General features: G+C 39.2%; 1 protein-coding gene across 1 annotated transcript; it reads left to right on the forward strand.

Annotated features, from left to right (window-relative positions):
• The first annotated feature begins 1,710 nt into the window (after window positions 1-1,710).
• On the forward strand, window positions 1,711-22,376 carry pdk1.L (pyruvate dehydrogenase kinase 1 L homeolog). Its single transcript, NM_001091547.1, is given in 11 exon segments — window positions 1,711-1,912; window positions 9,003-9,144; window positions 9,993-10,064; window positions 12,007-12,191; window positions 13,185-13,280; window positions 14,998-15,075; window positions 15,644-15,720; window positions 17,196-17,294; window positions 18,094-18,204; window positions 19,564-19,677; window positions 20,904-22,376. Coding segments are annotated over 11 exon segments (1,239 nt in total). The 5' UTR covers window positions 1,711-1,788; the 3' UTR covers window positions 21,045-22,376.
• Window positions 22,377-23,088: the final 712 nt, after the last annotated feature.

Raw genomic sequence — 23,088 nt, forward strand, 5'->3', positions numbered from 1 at the left:
ACAGCTCCCAGAATTGGGCGGCTGGAGGAATGGTCAGTGTATATTTTAGTATGATCAAGATAATTTACAATTGGTCTTTCTTTTTTCAGTTTTCTGTTTTTTTGAGAATATTTAGATTTTCAATGTGGAATTTCAGCAGGTATCTGGCTGCTAGGGTTTAATTTACCCTAGCAACCAGGCAGTTGTTTCCATGAGAGACTATAAGATAAATAGAAGAGAAATTCGTTAGTATAGAACGAAAAAAAAACCACAAGGACAAATTAAACTTTTAAATTGCTAAGTCTTTATTAAGAGATAACTTACCGAAACTCCTCTTCAGAAAAGGTGATCCATTGGGCGGCGCTCAATTTCTCCTCCCTGCTTTCCTTATAGGAGATAACCATGGAGGAGAAATTGAGTGCAGCATGATGGATCTTCACCGTGTCGCCTTTTCTAAAGAGGAGCGCAAGCGGAGTTTCGGTAAATTATTTCTTAATAAAGACTTAGCGATTTAAAGGTTTAATTTGTCTTTGTGTTTTTTTTTCCGTTCTATATTAACTTTTTTTTTTTAAATTGTTACTGATTCTTTAAACCCACCTGAATGAGCTCCGGTCTGAAAGGGAGGTATATTTCCCCTTTATACTAGCAATGTACTACAGAATAACCCATACAAGTGTCCTAAGTAAAATATCCTGGGAAAGCAGAGCCTCGTATATTCGTGTAAAACCTAGACATTGCTTTGGAAAGTGTTACAAACTGAGCTTAGGCCTCTGCTTCATTACACTTGAAATTTCCAATATAATAAGGGTTGCCACCTTTTCTGGGAAAAAAATCCTATATTGTTGCTGTTTTTTCCCTATTAATAACATTGGCATGATGGCATCAAGCATCATTTTTACTGGCCAGGCTGGTAAAATACCGGCCAGATTGCAAGCCTAAATATAATAAAAGATGAAATATAATAGGGTGTCTGAGTCCTCAGAGGGCACATTCATGAGAAACACACAGGTCTTGGCATTCCATTAACTGCCTCTTGCTACCATTCATCCTATGTGCAATGAGCATATTAACCCCACATGCCAGGAAGAGCAAAAATGCCTTATAAGAACATTAATAATACACATGCCAGCTGGGTCACTGCAGTTGGTGGTTCAATTGTTTCCACCTGGCCGGTAATAAAGATACTTGATGCCATTACCAACAAGGAAAAAAGCTAAAAATATAAGAAGGCTCGTATTTAGTCAAATCTATGAGAGCCAATAGGGCACGGTCTGTGAGTGTAGCCCAGTAAGGAAGCGTTCAGTAGGCGGGACAATGGAAGTTCAGATTTTTAGAATCGTTATCCCTGAAATTATTGGGTGCTGATGATGGCCGCAATTCTTTGTACTCCGTTTGAGCACATAACCTTCTCTAAAATGGCTTCCAGTTTTGACGCCTATTGTCCCGCCCCCACAACACTTTCCCGTTTCTCATTGGCAAAGGTGGGACGGAACTGTGTGGAGACTAGGTACCGCCCCTTTTCACTCCGGTGGTACTGGTTGGTTGGATATTGAAGGACGCGTGTGAGAGGCTGCGGACTGGCCAGCTGCTGGGTACTGGGGTTCTGAGCCCTCTGGTGTATGGCTGGTGAGGGTGAGCGGTGCCACTCGGGTAGCTTGTGAGCACTGACAAGCGCCTGGTGAAGCCTGTATATAAGGCGGCATTCAGTGGTGCATGCTGGGTAAATCCCAAAAGGACTACGAGGAGGGTATGGTAGTGTACCCCGCAGCGCTCCTTAGTTGGTAGTGCCCGCTGCGTGCCAGGGTGAAGATGAGGCTACTCAGAGCTTTGATGAGAAGCGCCCCCCTATCCAGCAGAAATACCCCAAGCCTGGTTGACTTCTACTCTAAGTTTTCCCCGTCCCCCCTGTCCATGAAACAGTTCCTGGATTTCGGTGAGTTGGGGACCCGCCAAGGGCCCAAATGGGTCATGTCTGGGTAGGCACACACTTAAGTGCTTCGGGCCTGTTGGTCAGCTGATGCTGCTGAAGTAATGCAAGGGTTTGACTGAGATGTCTTTGCCAGGCCCCTGGGCATTTTGGATAATGGGCACTGGATTTAGGGAAGAGCATTTGATGTGGGCCAAGTATTTCAGGGGCCCCTTGGTGCCATGAACTGTAAGTATGTAACAGTTGTTGGCTATTACTATTATACACAGCAGTAGCATCCAATCTGCTGACCTCCAGCTGTTGTGAGACTACAACTCCCAGCATCCCTCATACAATCAAATATTCCAGTTCAACAGCACATTGATCACTAATCTCTCATTGACTGCGGATATTTCTGGTCTGAATAGCACCCATACTGATGGCCAGGAGAACATTTAATCCAAAAAAATGGTGTAAATGGCACTATGAAGTAGTTCTATATAGCAACAGAATTGCTTTCCTTGATCTTGAAACTGTTAAAGGGGATGTTAAACCAAGAATACAATTTTGCCAAAAGAGAGAAAATTTCATTCTAAGCAACATCCAATATTTGTCTATTACATGTTTTCTGTGGATTTTAAGTTATTTGCAAATTGAAAGTATGATTTGTCCCTTTCTGCACTGCTATTTATGTCTCTTGAAATAATATGAAAGGAGGCATAGTTGCATGTTTCTTCATAATGTAGCAGGTTGTTTGTTACATTATTTCAAAATTTAGATCCTCCAGGGCAGAATATAGAAAGGCAGGTGCTGCCTGGAAAGTAGACTTACAGTTGATTTCATTAGGCAAAAAAAATTATTTTGGGGTTTATATCTCATTGATCTCAGGTTTTGTGTTGTTTGCTTGATATGGTTTACATTTCCCCTATACAACTTGGTTTACAAAGCTATTATAATTTTACTCTGGACTGATAATCCATAGCAGTCACTCAGCTTTGATACGGTAAGACTTAAAGCCAAATTTTGATTGGTTGTTATGAGTTACTATTAACTTGAGCAATCAGCTGCAGTAAACCTGTGACAGCAACATGTTTATTGTTTGCTTTGGGTAATTATGGGTAAGATTAGACTTGTTTTGTTAACATTGAGCAATTCACTGCTTATGCAGGTACAAACTGGGCTGGGGAAAGTATTGGGCCTGCTTGTGTATAGATAGATAGGCATTATACCTTTGCTGCCTATGACAGTGAGGATTTTGGTTATTGTGGGTATCTATTGATGCTGAAATACATAATGAAATAAAAAATACATATGAAATACATAAATTAACCAAGTCTGACTGTAGGGAAATCACAGCTTCTATAAATAGCTTGTTCAAAGCCTTAACATCAAAATGTGGCATTGTGCATGTGTACGTTCACATATTTTGTGTCCACTGCATGCCGTGACATACTCCTGCTTTTAATATTCTCATGTGTGTTAGGGTAGGGTCCGGACCCCTTGGTAACTGTGTGTATGATGGAGAAATGGTTGAAATGAATAAATGCACTGGGGTGTCTGTACAGGGCTGTGTGGGATTTATTGGATCCCTGATCTTGAGGCTGGCTATTAGGTGGTTTTGAGCCCCTGTGTCTTTAGCTAGGAGGGCGTGAGAAAGTAACCAAGGAGATATAGTGAGCTCTTTCACCTGACCACCTCAATCTCTGGCCACTGTGGTAGTGAATTATCAAAAGTTCCATACCCATTTGCTTCCACCTTATGCTTCTAGGGTAGGGGGTCTAATAAAAAAAAATAAAAATAAATAAAAAACATTCCTTTTTAGTTTTAAGTTTTTAATGGAGACATAGGGTTTTATTTAATTTTTAGATACTTTTATAAGAGGAGATAGGGCTTTTGACCCCCTCACTCCATTAGGAATACATAGTTTTGGTGGCACAGTATAAGCCCTATCTTGTAGGTATAAAGGTATGGTAAGTACATTGTTTATTACTTGCCTGCTGTATCTTCTATTGTTGATCTTTGCAGTCTCTGAACATGCTTTCTTATTACCCCCTACTGTTCCATGCACAATTTAGAAAAAAACTTACCTGGGTTCAAGGGCATACCTTTACCAGTTATTAGCAAATCCTAAAGACCCCCATCTCTTGGTCATTCATGGAATGAATTCTGTAATCAGGCCTGAGATCTAGGCACCGTAAGGAATTTACTGTGATGGTGTACCCTCTCAATATCAATCATCTGACAAATCCATACACATACTTACAGAGCCCCATCTCTATATACATTGCCATATTGAGAGCACTTCCTGGTTGTGGCTGAGGGGGACTTCACCCCATGTATACTGTTTTGAAGGCCAGCTCTCTTCCCCAGGGACTGGTGTAATTAGCAAGCACTTGCTTGGAAATTTGGATAACTCCCTCTGTTAACTGCTACTAGGAAATCTCCCAGTCTAACATTAGCCTTATAATACAGATAAGGAATAAAGTGCTGATCACGAGTGCAACTTTAGTAAATACAGGGTGGTGAATAAATAGAAAAGAGGTCAAAATGTAACTCACTGTATGGTAGCTTTCAGCATCACTGTATTGTATGTAGAGATGCACAGAATCCAGGATTCGGTTTGGGATTCAGTCAAGATTCGGCTGGATCCAAGTGCCTAGCCGAATTGAATCCAAATCAAAAAAATTATGTGACTTTTGATTACACAAACAAGGAAGTCAAAATTGTTTTAACTGCGTGCTGTGCTAGGACCTTGAGGCCTCAGACAAATCCGACCCTGCGCAGGGACATCGCCAATTCACTAACAGGCGCCAATTCGCTAGCGACGGGACTGTCTCTAGCATTCATTCTCACTCTATCGCCAGACGACTTTTCTCTCTCCGGCAAACAATCGTTACTCCACAAATTCACTAAAGTGTGTGGATTTTACTGTGAACGTTGCCTGTTTCGCCATAGTTGACTTTGCCACCTCAGACCAGGCGAAGTGCTTAAAAGAAGCTAGATCTTCCTCTATCTTCTTTCACTTACATCATATTCTGTGTCAAAAATGCATGAAAGTTCCAAAAACGTTTTTCTTTTTATTAAGCGGAATTGCCTGCAAAAGTCCTGACTTTTTTGGGTAACCGGTTATCTCCAAACATTTTACAGTGGGCTCATGTGTAAGGCATTATATTAACTCTCTTGTCTTTTTATTGAGGTTCCCTGGACATGTATTTGAAAAAGTGGTAACTTCAAGTATTTGCACCAACATTTATAATAAAGACCTCCATGCAACTTTAAATTACCCGCCCTATGCAAATTGACCTAAGCGCAAGATCTAGGCACAAATGAACGATTGCGCATCTTCGCTATGAAATGCTAGCACAGCTGAAGTAACTCTAGCAAAAAGTCGTCAGCATTTGACGTGCTGGACGAAACTTTGCATTTTCGTGAATTAGCATATTCATATCGCATTTGCGCCTGGCAAAGTTGTGCGATGTATGGTGAAGCGGTCGCTGGTGACAATTTGACCCTTTTCTGAATCTACCCCAATGACTTGGGGCAAAGTGCAATTTTTTTTTCACTTTTCACCTGCTTGTGTAATCTCCCCAAATTATTAAAAATATATAATATTGTGTAGGGATGTGAAATAATGATTCTTTTTCTTACTGACAGGATGTGAGATAGGAAGGAGCTGAAGTGTTTCTATTTAGCACTGTGATATATAGTGAATAAAGTACCCAATTGTAAAATATAAGAATAAGTCCCCGAGGAGTTCCATGACCATATACATATGCTATTGCTTTTATACAGGTCATGGAACTCCGAGGTTACTTCTAATATCCTCGTATTTTACAATGAGGGGTACTTTATTTATTATAATACACAAGTTTTAGTGAGTCATGTGACAAAAATGACATCACTACTCACCGTTTATAACTGATTGATTACATCACTACTCACCGTTTATAAGGATATAATTTACGAAGATATTCATGGCTTTTGTGTGTTATAGGAGGTCCCTCTCCATAGATGATAAAAGCGGTGGGATCACCATGTGCTGGGCTTTTGGTACTCTGCCTGAGGAGTGCTGGAAGCCCAAAGGATGGACTAGGTCTTACTTTTTGGGATACCAGTTATTGAATTGTCAGACCCATAGTACCCATAGTCCTAGTACACCGCAGGGTTGTGAGGCAGGTTGGGTTAGTGTGCATGGGCAGCTCAGTGCCCCAGCATATGAGAATCAGTGGGGTTAGCAATCCCCAGACAATACTAGCCTACTCCTGGATGCCATTCACTGGGTGTCTCTGCATCTATCCTGGTTCATATTCCATTTACTTTGTGTTTTGCCTCATTTGAGCTCCATATAAGTGAGTATAGGATTTCTGTAGTTGCTGTTGTCTTCTACTTATATTACAAGTAGCTGCAGCTATACTTTTAAAGAAATCTTGGCATCACTATTCTTATTAAATAAATAATAATTTATGAAATACATTTCCTGTTAACTGTTTAAGAACCACTGCCACCTGACTGATACATTCATTCTGAGAGTCCTCATTTAACACTTACTCTACTGACTCTGCAACAATGGTTCTGGGAAGAGTACCTCTCCCGGCCGGCTTAGGGCAGGTAAAAAGGTAAAATCTAGGAATTATCAGGCTGAGCAGATGTTCAACACAATTACCTGCTAATTAATTGGTGTTCTTATGTCCAAAATACATAGAACAAGTAGTACCATTGGCTTAACATTCAACCCAAAATGGCAGGGTCAAAGAAACATCGTCTTCCCAAGTGTTGTATTTTTTATTGAGCCAATATAACTATACCATTTAAAATACAATTGGGGAGGTGCAGTTTCTGTGCTCTTTTCTGTTACACTTCAACCCAGTATTAGAATTATTTTACAGTGTGACAAAAGCAGCTGTTGTCCAGTTAAATCTCTTTATGGGGAAGTATACAGGGCTTTGGAGTTGTGTCTGGAGGAGTACGGACTTTTGCTGCATTGTTTCAACAGTCTGGACAATCTGTGCAGAGATTAGTAATGGCCAGACCGATGCTGCCTTCAGTAGCAATGACATTTACAAATAACTTTGCAATGAATATATGCTGGACATTTATTTACATTTCAATATGCCAATATCTTTTTATTGTATGAGTTGTGTTTTTTTAAGGAACTGCAGTAACAGAGCATTGCACATTTTTTATAAAAAGGCATATGTTATAAGTAGCTGATCGGCACAGAGGTTTAGGTGGTCCTGTAAATATTTTTCTGTGGGGCCAGAGTAATTTCTAGTCATGCCACTGCTGCTGTGTAACAGTGCAAGTAATAGTACATGTTGCTCTCTGCTAGAGAACATGACCTTGTCCATGCTATATCATACATTGCTTTCCTGCAGCCTGCCCTCTATTACTGAACAAGAACCCATTGTCTTCTCACTAGCTTATCTGTTACCTGCAGTGCAAGGCAGGCCCCTGCAAACAATGGTGCACAAAGCAGTTTAAGCGTAAGGGCACACGGGCAGATTCAGGGAGATTAGTCGCACCTGCGATAAATCGCTCTCTTCTTCAGGGCAACAATCTCCCCGAACTGCCTTCCCGCCGGCTATAATGAAAAATCTCCAGCAGCAACGCTTCGTTTTCCGAAGTCGTCCGAAGTTTCCTTGTGAGGCAACCTTGGGCGACTATGGAAAACGAAGAGCCACCAGTGCCATATTGCTGGAGGTTTTTCATTATAGCCGGCGGAAGGTTGGGGAAGGCAGTTCAGGGGGGATTGTTGCCCCAAAGAATAGAGAGATTTGTCGCCGGGGCGACTAATCTCCCCGAATCTGCCCGTGTGCCCTTACCCTAAAGGAAAACTATACCCCACGAACAATGTAGGTCTCTATAAAATATATTGCATAACAGCTCATATGTAATAATCTGCTTCATATAAATAAATCACCTGTGCACCTATCAGCAGAAAACTGCACCGGCCTCGTTATACCGGTAAGCACCACAGAGTAATCCTCTTCTGGATTCTTCTTTCTTTAAATTTCCCAGGGAAAACACATGCTCAGTTGAACGAAATAGCTGACTTTTTATTTAAAGTTTGGCTTTTCGTTCTACTGCATATGTGCAGCCGCTCAAAGAAAGAGGAAGACGGAAGAGGATTGCTCAGTGGTGCTCACTGATATCACCCAGGGCTGGTGCAGTTTTCTGCTGATCGGAGCACCGGCTCGGGGCTTCAGGTAAGTCAATACAGTCACTTGGGGTGCCTAACATTTGAGACCCCCCAAGTGCACAAAGCCTTTCCTTCTACTTTAAAGGGATACTGTCTCAGGACAACATTTTTTTTTTCAAAATACATCAGTTAATAGTGCTGCTGCACTGAAATCCATTTTTCAAAAGAGCAGAACAGATTTTTTTTATATTCAATTTTTAAATCTGACATGGGGCTAGACATGTCAGTTTCCCAGGTGCCCTCAGTCATGTGGCTTGTGCTGTGATTAACTTCAGGCACACCCTTCCCCCAGCAACAGAAAAATAGGAAGGTAACAAGATAGCAGTTCCCTCAAACAAGATAAACACTCCCTGGTAGATGTAAGAACAACACTCAATAGCAAAGATTCAAGTCTCCGTGCAACTCCTTCAGTTACCTTGAGTAGGAGAAACAATAGCATGTCTGAAAACAATTCCATTGGGTAGTGCTAGCTGTATCTGAAAGCACAGGATCAGGCAAAATGACCTGAGATGGCTGCCTATACACCAATATTACAACTAAAAAAATAGACTTGTTTATTCAGGAATTAAATTTTATATGGTAGAGTGAATTATTTGCAGTGTAAACAGTGTAATTTACAAATAAAAACTACACTATAAAAATCATGACATAATCCATTTAAGTATATATGTTTAGTAGCAATGAGGATTGTAAGTATGCAGCAGTTGAAGGAGTAGATAGTTCTTATGTTGCTGATGGATAAAGCTTCGGCTTATGTATGCAAGTAGAAAGATGTAATAAGTGAAGGGAAAAGCACACAAAAACCCTAGTTATCAACTGGGTAAATGAAAGAAAGTATTCTCTGTTCTAATATCAGAATCTATGAAGTGGGGAAAATGAAAAGTTTTTCAAGATTGTTCCTTTCATTTGCTTTTCCAGGTTCAGTGAATGCGTGTGAAAAGACATCATTTATATTTCTGAGGCATGAATTGCCAGTACGATTAGCAAACATCATGAAAGAGATAAATTTGCTTCCAGACAACCTCCTGAAGATGCCATCTATTAAGCTAGTTCAGAGCTGGTAAGGATTGAAAAACAGAAATTAATTATATTGCTTGGTTGGATTGACAAGCTTCATTTTCAAACCAGTAGAATGACTTGTCTGCAGCATTACAATTAAGGAAGTAGAAAGGTATGGTTCCCTAATAAGAGTAAAATGTCACTACAAAGAAATTGATTAAAGGGCACATATACCTTTATTCGCTGCTACCACCCTCTCTCTGTTTCTGCTCCAGCTGTCATCCCCACTATATCATATGTCCCAAAAGGCTTAAAACTCATTATAGGTACATGGGTGACTGTTGTCACAACACATTATTCATCAATAATCAATACATTTTTTCCCATTGACCATAGTCACCACTATATGTAATCATATAATATGATATGATAATGATAATAATCATTTCCTATTTAAAACGATTTCTTCTGTGCTGGTCCCATTTGCCTGAATACTTTCCCCCAAAGTGCATTTTACATTTTAAGGAGTTCAGGTAGCTGTTATTTCTCAGCTGAGCTGCTTTGAGTACTGACACTGATTGAAAATGAATGTAAATGAAATAGTGTGCAGATGAAGAAATGGGATCTGCTGGTGGCTTTATATATGGTGGTGCCTGTCCAGGGTTGGATGTGCAGTGCAACATCACCATGTCTATCCATATATTGGTTTACAGTTGCATCTAAATGTACAATGCAGGTGGTAAAAAGTTTTTTTTTTTAAATTTTTAAATTATTTAATTATTATTATTTTATTCAATGGTATTTCAAATGTAAAAAGTGCATTGAACTCCTTATGTGAATATACTACAGATGCAGTCACTGAGATCAGTTTGGGTAATGGTCCCTGTGTTCCACATATGTCTCATGCAGGTATGTTCAGAGCTTCCAAGAAATAATTGATTTCAAGGACACCAATGCAGAGGACTTAAATACAGTCCAAAAGTAAGTATGCCGTACTGGGCTGTTACAGACATGTAGTGGGTCAGGCTTTATCAAAAGGACACCATAGAATTGTTTTGGATATTGTCCAACCTTGAACAGGAGTCCTCAAGCCGAAAACTGCATTTATTTGGTTTTTTTTTTTTTTGCACAGTAAGCAACTTTCCAATATACGTTATGGTAGAAATCTGTAGCCCAACTCTGCATTTTAACCCCAAGAGTTTACCGTGTTCCAATCTGGTATCCTTTGCTTTGTAATCTGGAAGTGACTTCAGTGTAGGAGGCGGCTCAGCTGAAAAGAAAAAATATTTATTCAAGCCCTTTTCTCCCAGAATTCAAATACTTTGCAGGTATTCAGATGTTACCTGACCAGATGCAGGATTGTAACCTATCAGAAATGATATAGTTACCAACTAGATTGCCAGTATAACATAGTTTAAAGGAGACATATTGGATAAATGAAACCCCCCTAATTTTGTAGACAATCATGTATACTCTATGGTGCTGGTTTTACTTTTGGCAATATATTGATATTGTCTTTACAAATGAACCCTTTACTGGAGCTCCCTAAAGATGTTCACTGGTCCCTGTCTGTGTTTCAAATGAGGGGCGGGTGTGTCCTAACAGTCCCTGCCAAAAGCACAGTAGGGGGAGACAGCCAATCACAGCCCTGCAGTCACACAAGTAAAGACAGGCTTCAGTTCCCTAGGTCAGCCTAGCTGCTGATTGGTTCCTATCCTACAGGGCAGTATGCTGAGTGCCGCCAACTCCCCTACACAGCCTGGGAAAAGAGGCAGCAAGAAGAGGAACAGATAGGCGGGACTAGTAGGGTTTTTGCAGACATTTTCAATAAAGTAACCAGAAACTCAACTCAAGAGTTGAATGCACTGGCACATTCTTGTTTTTCACATAATAGGTCTCCTTTTATAAATTGGTCCACTGAATGGAGTTGGGTAGGACCTATTAAACAATGTTCTCTATGGTATGGGAATTGCACTATTTTTTATCAAGCTGGAATACAGTGAATCCACTGTCTGGGCACTATAGTTATTTAAAGAGCTACTAATGCAATTTCTCCATTTCAGCAGTGCCATCTTCAGGACACAGTATTATGGGAATGGCACTTTCTTCCAAACCGCTATATAGTCAGGGCTACAGTGCCTCCCCCAAATCTTGTGGTCTGCAGTCAATCTATAGTGCCTGTACATCACCAGATACAGGAGCTCTGTGCATAGAACATCTCTGATGCAGTCCCTGTTCCGTAGAACTTCCAGTACAAGTTTGGTGTTTTTAGCTGTTTCAGCCACCACTCCTCAGTGCTTTTCAGGACCTAGAAGGTTTCCTGGTTTAGGAGATATTATTTACAGGTACTCTGTGTGCTCTTGCCGTTGGCCAAATGCATTACATCTGCCAGACATAGCAAGGTCCTAAATGATTAATCCTCAGTCACAAGCTTTTAAGACCATGGCTGACACAAACCTAGTCAGTTGATTATCAGAGTTTACTAATATGTGTGTAATGTACAGATGAAGCCCCTCTACTTTTAAAACTGGACAGTGGCTGGTAGAAACTACAAGCATCCTTTAAACCTTTGTGGGTGCTCTTTCACATTTCTAGGCATACAGCAATATGGGTGCAACTGATGTGCATGTGATTTAACAGGTGCATGTATTTTCAAACTAGCAGTTAAGCCCTTAATAGTAGGTAGTCCCTATGTGTTTAAGTCAGGTAGACTGTAAGGACCGGACTTCCTTCCTCCTGTATATTTGACAGCTGCGTATGCAAGTAAATGTATATATAAAATATAAATTATATACATGCCAAATTGAAGTTTACTTCCAGTTGAATTCATCCATCCATATCTGATGACTGTTGAAATCGGCAGTTCCTTTTCTCATCTTGCACAGAAAGTATGAAAGAGGCCTTATGTTTGTCTTTACAATAGATTCACAGACACAGTGATCACCATCCGGAATCGACACAATGATGTCATCCCAACTATGGCTCAGGGAGTGGTTGAATTTAAAGACAGTTTTGGGGTCGATCCAGTAACTTCTCAGAATGTGCAGTATTTTTTAGACCGCTTTTACATGAGTCGCATATCGATTAGAATGCTGCTAAATCAACACAGTAAGTATCTGCGGTTGCATTGTGCGTGATATACTTGTTTGTTATTTAGATGTCCTGCTACCTAGGTAACTAGTCAGAAAGTATGCTGTCTCCCGGCTTCATTTCATTCATGGGATTCCAGTGCTCTCTAAATGTTTATCAGCTCAGAAGCACCTGCTAACTATAAACCACTGCCTAATAAATGCATTGGACTACATTTGATGACCGGTATACTTTAAACCTTTAAATAGTGCAAAGTATTTGAAACAAAGTTGCAGTTTTTTTAAATATTTTGTGTATATATATATGTATATATATATATGTATATATATATATATATATATATATATATATATATATATATATATATATATATATATATATATATATACACACAAAAGCATACGGAATGCATTCCAAACAAAATAGTAAAGCCTGGGTGCCAATCTCAATGAGGGTAAACATTTGGGAGAATAGACGGCACACCAAGGACAATTCAACAACAAAGTCAACTTGAAAACATGGTGTAGCAGGTGTGTAACTACAGAGGAAGCAGACCATGCGGCTGCAGGGGGGCCCAAGAGTTAAAGGGGCCCCATGAGGCCTTAGTTCATACACAATTTCAATAAATATTGGTAAAACAGGTCAACCTCTAGACATTTTGGGGGCCTAAAAAATAATGTGTTGTGGGACCCAGTAATATCTAGTTACGCCACTGTCGTGTAGGTTTATTGGACCAAAGTTTCAGTTCCTCACAGGAACTTTCGTCAGGGAAGAATAAAAAGATAAATCAAATGCAAATTAGAAAGAGAAAAGCAACTGCAAAATGCCTCAGAATAATATCCATGTGTATAAAATCTGCTGAAACTACATTACAATAGAAACATTCCCCTTAAATGTGACCTTACTGTTTCTTTGCATAGATGATCAGTTATTGAGAAATTTCCAGAACAACTTGTCCTTAGGATTCATGTAGAGTTAGAGGAATGATCCTTCCTATTTTCTGAATTGCAGCTTTGCTCTTTGGAGGGGAAGTGAAAGTGAATCCAGCACATCCGAAGCACATTGGTAGCATTGACCCAGCATGCAATGTTGTTGACGTAGTTAAAGGTAAAGTCGTATCATTGATCTAGCTTTTAGAGTAAGTACTTTTGTCATAGTTAACAAATATTATTTGTCTGGATGAAAAATCACAGGCTGAGAAATATGTGTAGTAGTGCTAACGATAACTAATGGAGTGTATGCACATCCTTAGTCAAATTAGTCAATAAATTATTATAATACACAAAAGCCATGAATATGTTGTAAATTATATCCTTATAAACGGTGAGTTCTGATGTCATCAGTTATAAACGGTGAGTTCTGATGTCATTTCTGTCACATGACTCACTGAAATTTGTGTATTATAATAAATAAAGTACCCCCAGTTGCAAAATATGAGGATATTAGAAGTTACCTCGGAGTTTCATGACCTGTATAAAAACACTCGGCCTTCGGCCTCGTGTTTTTATATGGTCATGAAACTCCTCGGTAACTTATAATATCCTTATATTTTACAAGAGGGGGTACTTTATTCACTATATATATAGTGATCTTCATCCTATAATAAGTTGTCATGCACTTAATATGGAGCCAGCCCCCTTACTTTAGTATATAGAACTCAACCTGACCTCTGTATGCTGCTCTGAATCTGTAGTTACTCGTTCAGATGACTGACCAGTTCTGTTTTACATCATGTGTTAATTTGGATAACAACAGGGTATGACTTCAATATCTAAAGTCTATATGACACCTGGAGATAGTGCAGCAGCTGGAATGCTCTCCATTACAACTAATATCATCTAAGGCATTGTAGTCATGTGCAGTATAATATGCTGCTCATAGACTTTTCAAGATATTTAGTCACATGGGCTTGTGTTGAACTGTTATGCAGACTAATCTACTCGTGTCAGAAGTCAATGAAAGATGTTTATAGGAAGCAGGGGCTGAACTTCTGTAAGGAACCAATCAAAATAAAAAATTGGGGAATACATTTAAATGCTTATACAGGTATGGTGTGCAGAAAGCTCCAAGTTACAGGTAGGCCATCTCCCATAGAGTCCATTTTAATCAAATAATTCATTTTTTTTTATCATGTACTTGATCCTAACTAAGATATAATTAATCCTTATCGGAGGCAAGAAAATCCTATTGTGTAAATGATTGTTTTAGTGTGGTGATCCAAATTACAAAAGACCCCTTTTCTGGAAAACCCCAGGTTGTGAGAATTCTGGATAACATGTTCCATACCTTTATTCTCTGAACAGAGAAAGAAAATCATGACTACCTGTACTAAATTGATTGCAATCTAAGGAGGTCAGCTTGGAGTTGTGTGACCTAGATAAAAAGGGACAAGGTGTGATGTCCTGTATGTGGGGCAGTTTGCAGTTACTTTAGTGGCTGAGAGTGAAGTTACATTAACAATAGCTCTGCATATGCATATTCATCTGTAAATACACTAATAAACTGGAGAGCCATATCAGATCACAGCCAACAAACATATTATTATATAGTATATCTTCCGAAGCAATCTATCTCTACCACAATATATCTAGACTACAACTCTCAGCATAATCTGAGATTTTATCATGAGTTAAAGCATGCTGGGAGCTATAGTTTCGAAAAATTGTGGATGGATTCCGTCCAGTGCTTAAGATTTTCATAACTCACATGGTTCATTGACTTAAAGACTATCCCACTACACTTTGTGAGGTCTGGTTATGATTTACATGTATCAAAATTAGCACATGGAACTTTGTGACTAATCATTATTTCCATTATTCTGTAGATGGATATGAAAATGCAAAACATCTGTGTGATTTGTATTATATGAGCTCCCCGGAACTAGAGTTAACAGAGTTCAACGGTAATCGTTTTTCCACTTCTCTTCAGATTTATGAGTTTTTTCACTTTCTTCAGATTTAATTTTAAGTTATTGAGCAGGTCACATGGGTAGTGGGATATTTGTTATACAGCTTGGTATTACAAGTGTAGATGGCCAGATTGCTTCAACAGACAAAATGGCTGAAGGGACAGGTTCGACTTTACAAATGACAGGTGGAGCATGACAGTAAATTATATATAAATGCTGTACTTGGCTTTTTAAAGAAAAAAGGGCAGTGTAGTGGTGTATTGTTTCCTGTTTTGCATTGCTGGGGTACTAGGTTTCCAGCCAGTGTACTATCTACAAGGATTCTGTATGTTCATCCTGCACTTGTGTGGATTTCTTCAAACACTTCAAACACTCTAGAAACATACAGGCAGGCTAACTCACTTCATGTGCATGTGATAAGGATTTTAAATTATAAGCTCCTCAGGGACAGGGACTGTTTTGACTGTATGTATAATCTCTTTAAATGATTCAGAATATGTTAGCATTACATAAATAATCATAGCGCATCATTCTACTTTAATTTTGCTTTCCTTATTTCTAGCTAAATCTCCAGGACAGCCCATTCAAGTGGTGTATGTGCCATCTCATCTCTACCACATGGTGTTTGAACTGTTCAAGGTATGTAGAATCTCTTCTTGTGCCAAACCTTGAACAGGAAGACATGCCCATAGCTGGTGTGGGTTCACTTTATTCTTTTTAAATTATTTCAACAGTCATAGGAAAGTTAGGAATGTAATGTTACTGAAGTATGCAGGATCGGACTGGACATTAGGGGGCCCACCGGGTTCCAAACCTCTGGGGGCCACCCGCGTGCATGTGCCAACTCTGGGCCCCTGTGCGCATGTGCACAGATCGGGGGAGGGGGTCTGGGCCGGCCCAGTCCGACCCTGGAAGTGTGTGTCACAAATTCGCATTAACAAAGGAAAAGATAAACACATATGGAAGTAGCACAGCTAGCCACAGAAATGTCAGATGACTTTTCTCTGCTCACAAACATAATTTTCTGAACAGAGCAGCATCAAAAGATTTATTAATTTCTGAATCCCTTTTTTGATTTGCAAGTTTTTGAGGAAAAAAATTATTATCCAAATCCCGAAATTACAATATCAAATTCCCATAGATTTTTGAAGAAAAAAAAAGCTGGATAGAAGAAATTTATGTTCATTTTATGTTCTGTATATAATAAATCTGGAAAATTGTGGAACTGGGATCATGGAAACACCAATCACAACACATTGATAGGCAAAGATTTGTAAATCAAAAGGAAATGGCAAAATTTCTTGATAATTTGTGACCACCTTCTTGATAATTTGTGACCACCACTAAGCTTAGCTTCTCCTCTGCTGCTCAAAGCACACTGAGCATGTTGGTATTGCAGACACTCCTAACAAAATCCAAGATGGGAATCTCACGTGATAATTTTGATGGCCTGGATCATTGCTACTATAGAGAGGCTGAACCCTTTGGGTTGGTTTAATAAGTTCAGTACAGGTATGGGATACATTATCCGGAAACCTGTTATCCAGAGAGCTCCGAATTACGGTATGGCTCCCATAGACTCCCATTTTATCCAAAAAATCCATAATTTTAAAAATGATTTCCTTTTTCTCTGTAATAATAAAACAATACATTGTAAATGAGATATCATTAATCCTTATTGGAAGCAGTACCAGCCTATTGGGTGTATTTGATGTTTGAATGATTTTCTAGTAGACTTAAGGTATGAAGATCCAAATTACAGATAGATTAGTTATCCGGAAAGCCCAAGGTCCCGAACTGGATAATAGGCCCCATACCTGTATATATAAAATATGGTATTTCTAGCCATATTCATTTTTATGGTTTAGTTGTCCTTTAAGAATCTAAAAGCTTCTACAGTGTCCAACGTGAGGCACCAGGCTAATTTTTATCTGACTTTCATTTAATACTGACTGGGAGGTTGTTGGCATTTAACTGCAGCTTGAGAGCTTGGCACACCCCTGGATTGTGAAACTTGTCTGGTTGCTGTGGCTAGTGCCAGTTTATGAGGAATGTCATGTCACACAAGTGTGCATTACAAGGACAGCAGATCATTACTTGTTTTTTTCTTACAGAATGCAATGAGAGCCACCATGGAATTCCAGGCAGACAAAGGAGTCTATCCTCCTATAAAAGTGCATGTGGTTTTGGGCAGTGAGGATTTAACAGTTAAGGTAATTTCACTTCTTGCACAACATATTCTGACTAATGACATGTAAATAGCCCTGCCCATGTTCTAGAGTAGGATTAGTGATACAAATGCCTTGTTAAGTCTAGAATTAAAGGAGAATGTTCCATTCATAATGTGAGATTTCTAACATTCAACTGCAGGAATTGAGAGCTTTATGTATCCTCCTGTACCAGTCACATGCTAACACTTTGCACATTCATTCAATCTACTAGCTGATCGCTAAATTCTTTTTTTCTGGAAAAAATTGTGTGTCCCATCGTTCTTCTACAAATATATCACTGTTTCCTTTAACCATTTCTGTGCCAGAATCTTTAGTTGTTGACAGTAAACCCAGCATGGACCCAAAGGGAGCCTGGAACTGTACAATCTACAAACACATCTGTTCCTTACACATAATCACTTGCTGAGTTGTATGTAATAAAGTGTTATTTTGTTTAGTTAGTTTGCTTGCTTCAAACCCCCCCCCCCCCATTAAAGCAGTAAAAGGCTAAAGGTGAGGTTCATTTTAGGAAGGGAAAACAAATCAACAGTGTTAATTCTGCCATTGCAAAGATATGGCTAAGCACTAGCTAAAGACTATTGTGCTCCTTTAATAACCTATACAGTAAAGATTGTCCTTATGTGCAGCTGGCATTCTCACAGCACTTTAATACTTTGATTTGATAATAATTATAGGCATCCTATGTCCAACATCAGAGAAGTGTGCCAGTCGATAAATAAATTGATTTTTGTTTGCTTCAAATTTCCTGATTTCTGTTCATGTTGCCTGTGCTGCATTACAGCTCAGTGATCGAGGTGGAGGTGTTCCTCTAAGGAAAATCGAGCGCTTGTTCAACTACATGTATTCTACTGCGCCACTGCCTCGAATGGAAACATCCCGTGCTACCCCATTGGTTTGTTACAGTTTTTTTTTAACTACTTGTATAAATCTCTTTTTAGATGAATTTTATCTGTGATGCAGGATTGCCCAAACCTGAATGGATTTACAGACTTTTCTCAAATGGCGCATATCAGACTGGTCATTTATTAATGCACAAGACACTAAGGGGCACAGAATAATTACAAGGCTCTTCTGTTGGGGAGAATGGATGTTCCTATATATAATGGAAGATTAAATATATACTACTAAGCAAAAGCGAGGTATATGACCCTTCCACGTTGTGTACAGTGCCAATAGCATTACAAAGCATTGGAAAATCCTATTGCTGGGTCATACAACCTGGGCAAAGGTAACACAAAAAAAATCTACACAACAGGCCCTCTCTCATTCCTGCCTTGCAAGGACCAGACATGAAGTAGCCTTGTTTAGTTTCCTTGTTTAGCTCAAGAAATAACCATAGAGTTACTCATTTATTCAATTGTGGATTCGGGATTCGGCCAGGATTCGGCCTTTTTCAGTAGGATTCGGATAATGCCGAATCCTTCTGCCCGGCCAAACCGAATCCCAATTTGCATATGCAAATTAGGGGCGGGAAGGGAATTGCGTGACTTTTTGTCACAAAACAAGGAAGTAAAAAATGTTTCCCCCCTTCCCATCGCTAATTTGCATATGCAAATTAGGATTCAGTTCGGTATTCAGCCGAATCTTTTGTGAAGGATTCGGGGGTTCAGCCAAATCCAAAATAGTGGATTTGGTGCATGCCTAATTGTGGATAACGTGCTTTGAACCATAAGAAATGACAGAAATAAGTGCTGGTAGATGCACATTCCTACAGCAGCACACAAGGGATGAGCTTTGCCAATACTTTTTTTTTTTTTTTTACTTTGGTGCCAGCCATACAATATTAGTAATAGCTTCACTGCACACAAAAATCAGGCAAATAAAGAACAAAATGTTTTCACCCTATATTTATATCTATTTCTAATACAGGTATGGGATCCATTATCTGGGAACTATTATCCAGAAAGCGCTCCGAATTAAGGAAAGGCTGTCTCCCATAGACTTCATTATAATCAAATAATCCAATTTTTTTAAAATGATTTCCTTTTTCTCTGTAATAATACAGTACCTTGTACTTGATCCAAACGAAGATATAATTAATCCTTATTGGAAGCAAAACCAGCCTATTGGGTTTATTTAGTAATTAAATTATTTTCTAGTAGATTTATGGTATGAAGATCCAAATTATGGAAAGATCCATTATCCAGAAAACCTCTGGTCCCCAGCATTCTGGATAACTGGTCCCATACCTGTATATCTGTTATGTGAATGCCTGTCCATTGTTCATTTCACATCATTATTTCTGTTGCAGGCCGGGTTTGGGTATGGCTTGCCAATATCTCGCCTCTATGCAAAGTATTTTCAAGGAGACTTGAAGTTATATTCGCTGGAGGGTTATGGGACAGATGCTGTTATATACTTTAAGGTATAATATCAACTAACTAATGGGAGTAGAATTCTTTTTGCTTGAAGGCTGTTCTTGCCAATTTATTGCTCTTTTCTGTTAATTTATTAATAGTTACATGACTTGTGTTCAGGAGCAGACAACTCTCATATAGAGCCTGTAGCAGACACATGATGCACAACTAAAGCTGGCAGGCTCTTTTGTTTCTAAAACAAGCTTTAAAGGACCAGTAATGCCATGATGTGAACGTATTTTACATGTAAAGCTTGTCTCTCTCATCCAGCACCTACAAACTGTTTATTGGCAACAAATATGCCATTTAGCACGGGAGTTTTTTTCTGTTCTGTACTGTAGTCCTGTAGAGAGCCACAAATAGCATTTGCCCAATGTATATCTTCCTACATAAGATTTAAAACCATTGTTTATCCGCTGTGTAATCATGTACCTGATCCAAACTGAGGTTCACAATAGCCCCTGACATTTCAGCTATACAGCGGCCCAAACACAAGCCCAGTAAATAGTGACTGTCTATGGCATCTTACATCAACCCCTCTACAGATTGTCTGCTTGCCAGGGGACAGGTAAATTGTGCCCGCTACATGGCATTACAGTTTGAAATACTCTGTAGCAACTGGTTTTCACTCACTGTCAGATATGAAATGTTTCAGAGCAGTAATTAAAGGGGAACTATAACGAAAATGAAAATTTAGTATAAGCTGAAATGAGAAACATTATAAAAACAGTTGATTAAAAAGTCTGCACTGTTTCTGAAATAATCAAGTTTATACTCACTGTCCCTCTGTCAGCATCTGTTTCTCTTCATTCTGTCTTCTTGCAGGAGTTGGGTGTCAAAAGAATGATCCATTATATCTTACAGGGGGGGGACTCCTTTTCCTAGCAGATGAATTAGAGCTCATTTAAATAACTGAATCCAGTACAAATAAAATCTAACTGAATAATTGCCTTTTGCACAAATCCTGCGTGTAGAGAGACATGATGTCTGGGAATTTTAATAGAGAGTTAGCTCTAATACATCTTCTAGGCAAAAGCCCCCTCCCATAAGGTATATTGAATGAGATGCTAAGAGAAGAGTGAAGATAAAACTCATTGTTTAAGAAACGATACAGAATTTTTAATTGATTATATTTAGAAAGTTTCTTATTTCAGTATAAGGAAACTTATATTAAAAGTTCATGACAGTTCCCCTTTAAAAGCAATAATTACATTATAACCCTTCTCCCTGCCAGGCTTTATCAACAGAGTCAGTGGAGAGGCTTCCTGTGTACAATAAATCTGCCTGGAAACATTACAAGACCAACCATGAAGCAGACGACTGGTGCGTCCCCAGCAGTGAGCCCAAGGACATGACCACCTTTCGCAGCAACTGAATTTCGGACGCTCGGAGCAGAGTTTTAAAAACGAACGTTGCCCTTCTATCAGCCTCTCACATGTAAGCTGGGCTCAGTATCTGTATGTGAACAAAACCATCAGCAGTTATTCAGGTGACACAGTCCTTGGACACATTTCTACTTCGTCCTTCAGCATTTACATTATGTATTATTGTTGCATTTTGCCTGTGACTCTTGTTCTGGCTCCCCACTCCTTTTTAAAAGGGAAGCTCAGCCTGTTATTTTCTATCATGACTTTGGTTTCTTCCCATCTGTGTCAGGGACAGCAAATAAATCATCTCAGGCAGGGAGAACCACATTTCACTTTTATGTCTTATCCCTTGGTGAGATGAAGAAACAGAGTGTACAGTGAGTATTAGTCACAGTGTGGGGAATAGTAAATACTGGTATAATGGTGATGAGCCAATAAACTGGTGAAAAAGTAGCACAACCAGACCCAACATATTGGAGCATTGATGAAGTCCTCTCGGCATGAGTGTCCATAGGTCTGTATTGGAATCTCATTTGCCCAGCACACGGGTGGCCAAATTGGGCAAATATTAACGCGTTTGGCCAGGTCTATTCCTGCACGGGCAGCTTCGCTCTGTAGTAACCAATCAGATTAAATAAATTCTGGTTGGTTACTGTGGGTTCTTTCTCTGAACTGATATTTATTTCTGTTTCATTAATTTCTCCAGCCATCACTATATGTATTTATTGCCCCACTAGAGAGAGAGAGAGAGAGAGAGAGAGAGAGGGAGAGGGAGAATTTGAACCCTAGTGTAATGTGGCCTTAACTCCGTCTGGATATAAATGTGTGACATTGCCAATTAACCAGTTCATTATCTAGTTCTGAGAAGCAGGTCCAACTAGTGTAGGTTAAAACCTGTTTGCAGTAATATAAATTAGAGGTATTGGCACTATCTAGGTGTTGTGGAACTACAGCTCACTGCTGGGGGTGCTGGTGTGGAACTGAGTTTGCTTATAGATAGTGTCACATGGGAGTTTATGGATGGAAATGCATTTTGTATGTTTCCAGTACATATCAGTAATAAAGGCCTTCCACCCAGTACCACGTATAATATATACACTGTATATAGATTGACTCACGCCTTGAATTCTGAATGACAGTAAAATAAAAGCCTCATCTGTTTTATTGGTTGCTGGGGGCAGTGGCCCTGACAACCATGCAACAATTTGAAATAGGCAAAATAGGAAGGTCAATAAAAAAAACTATGAAAATATTGAAAACTAATTTAATTCAGTTGTTAAAGTGATTGTTACCTTTTACTGTATGACCTGTTGTCTATTGCAATACAATACTTAATGGTGTATTAATGGTGTGTGTTTCCTTTCTGCATAAAACCCCCCACCATCACTGTTTTCAGAATCACCAAATTACAGGGTGCGGCTAAGTCTCATGCTTCCTTTAGGTGTATTATGGGTTAAACATACAGATTCACCATAAGGTAAACTTCAGGTTTGTTGGGAAATGTTGTAGCGTGGGTGAGTTGTGCATCTGTGGCTGAAAACAATTAGTCATTATATTGTTCTTTATATCAATGTAACTGTTCTTTTTTTTTTTATAGCTGCAGTTGCTAAACCATGGGAAACAGGTCATTCATTTCCATTGAACTATTGAAGGGGGACAAGTCCCTCCAGTAACTTTGTCTCCTAGTTATCTCCTCCTGGATGATACACATGACTGCTATATAAATAAGGTTCTACCTACAGGTGTGTATTTCTTGGAAGGGACATTTGATGAATCACCTTCCCTAATAACCGTGGTGTGGTGTGCAACAAATACAAATTATTAAAAAAAAAAAAAAAAGGCAGGATAAACTATTTATTGATTTGTGGGCGTGTTGGGGCATTCTGCTGGGCCTCACATGGCAGAGAAATATATATCCAATTGTAGTTAAAAGGCTATGAAATGATTGGCTGATGTTGCACCACATTGCTTTATGACACTGTTGCAGCTCTGTGCTCAGTACAAACAGGAACCTGGAACAATTTTGGTTAAATGATTTGTTTTGAGGATCAA

The sequence above is a fragment of the Xenopus laevis genome, chromosome 9_10L, assembly GCF_017654675.1.
Source record: "Xenopus laevis strain J_2021 chromosome 9_10L, Xenopus_laevis_v10.1, whole genome shotgun sequence".
Lineage (NCBI taxonomy): Eukaryota > Metazoa > Chordata > Amphibia > Anura > Pipidae > Xenopus > Xenopus laevis.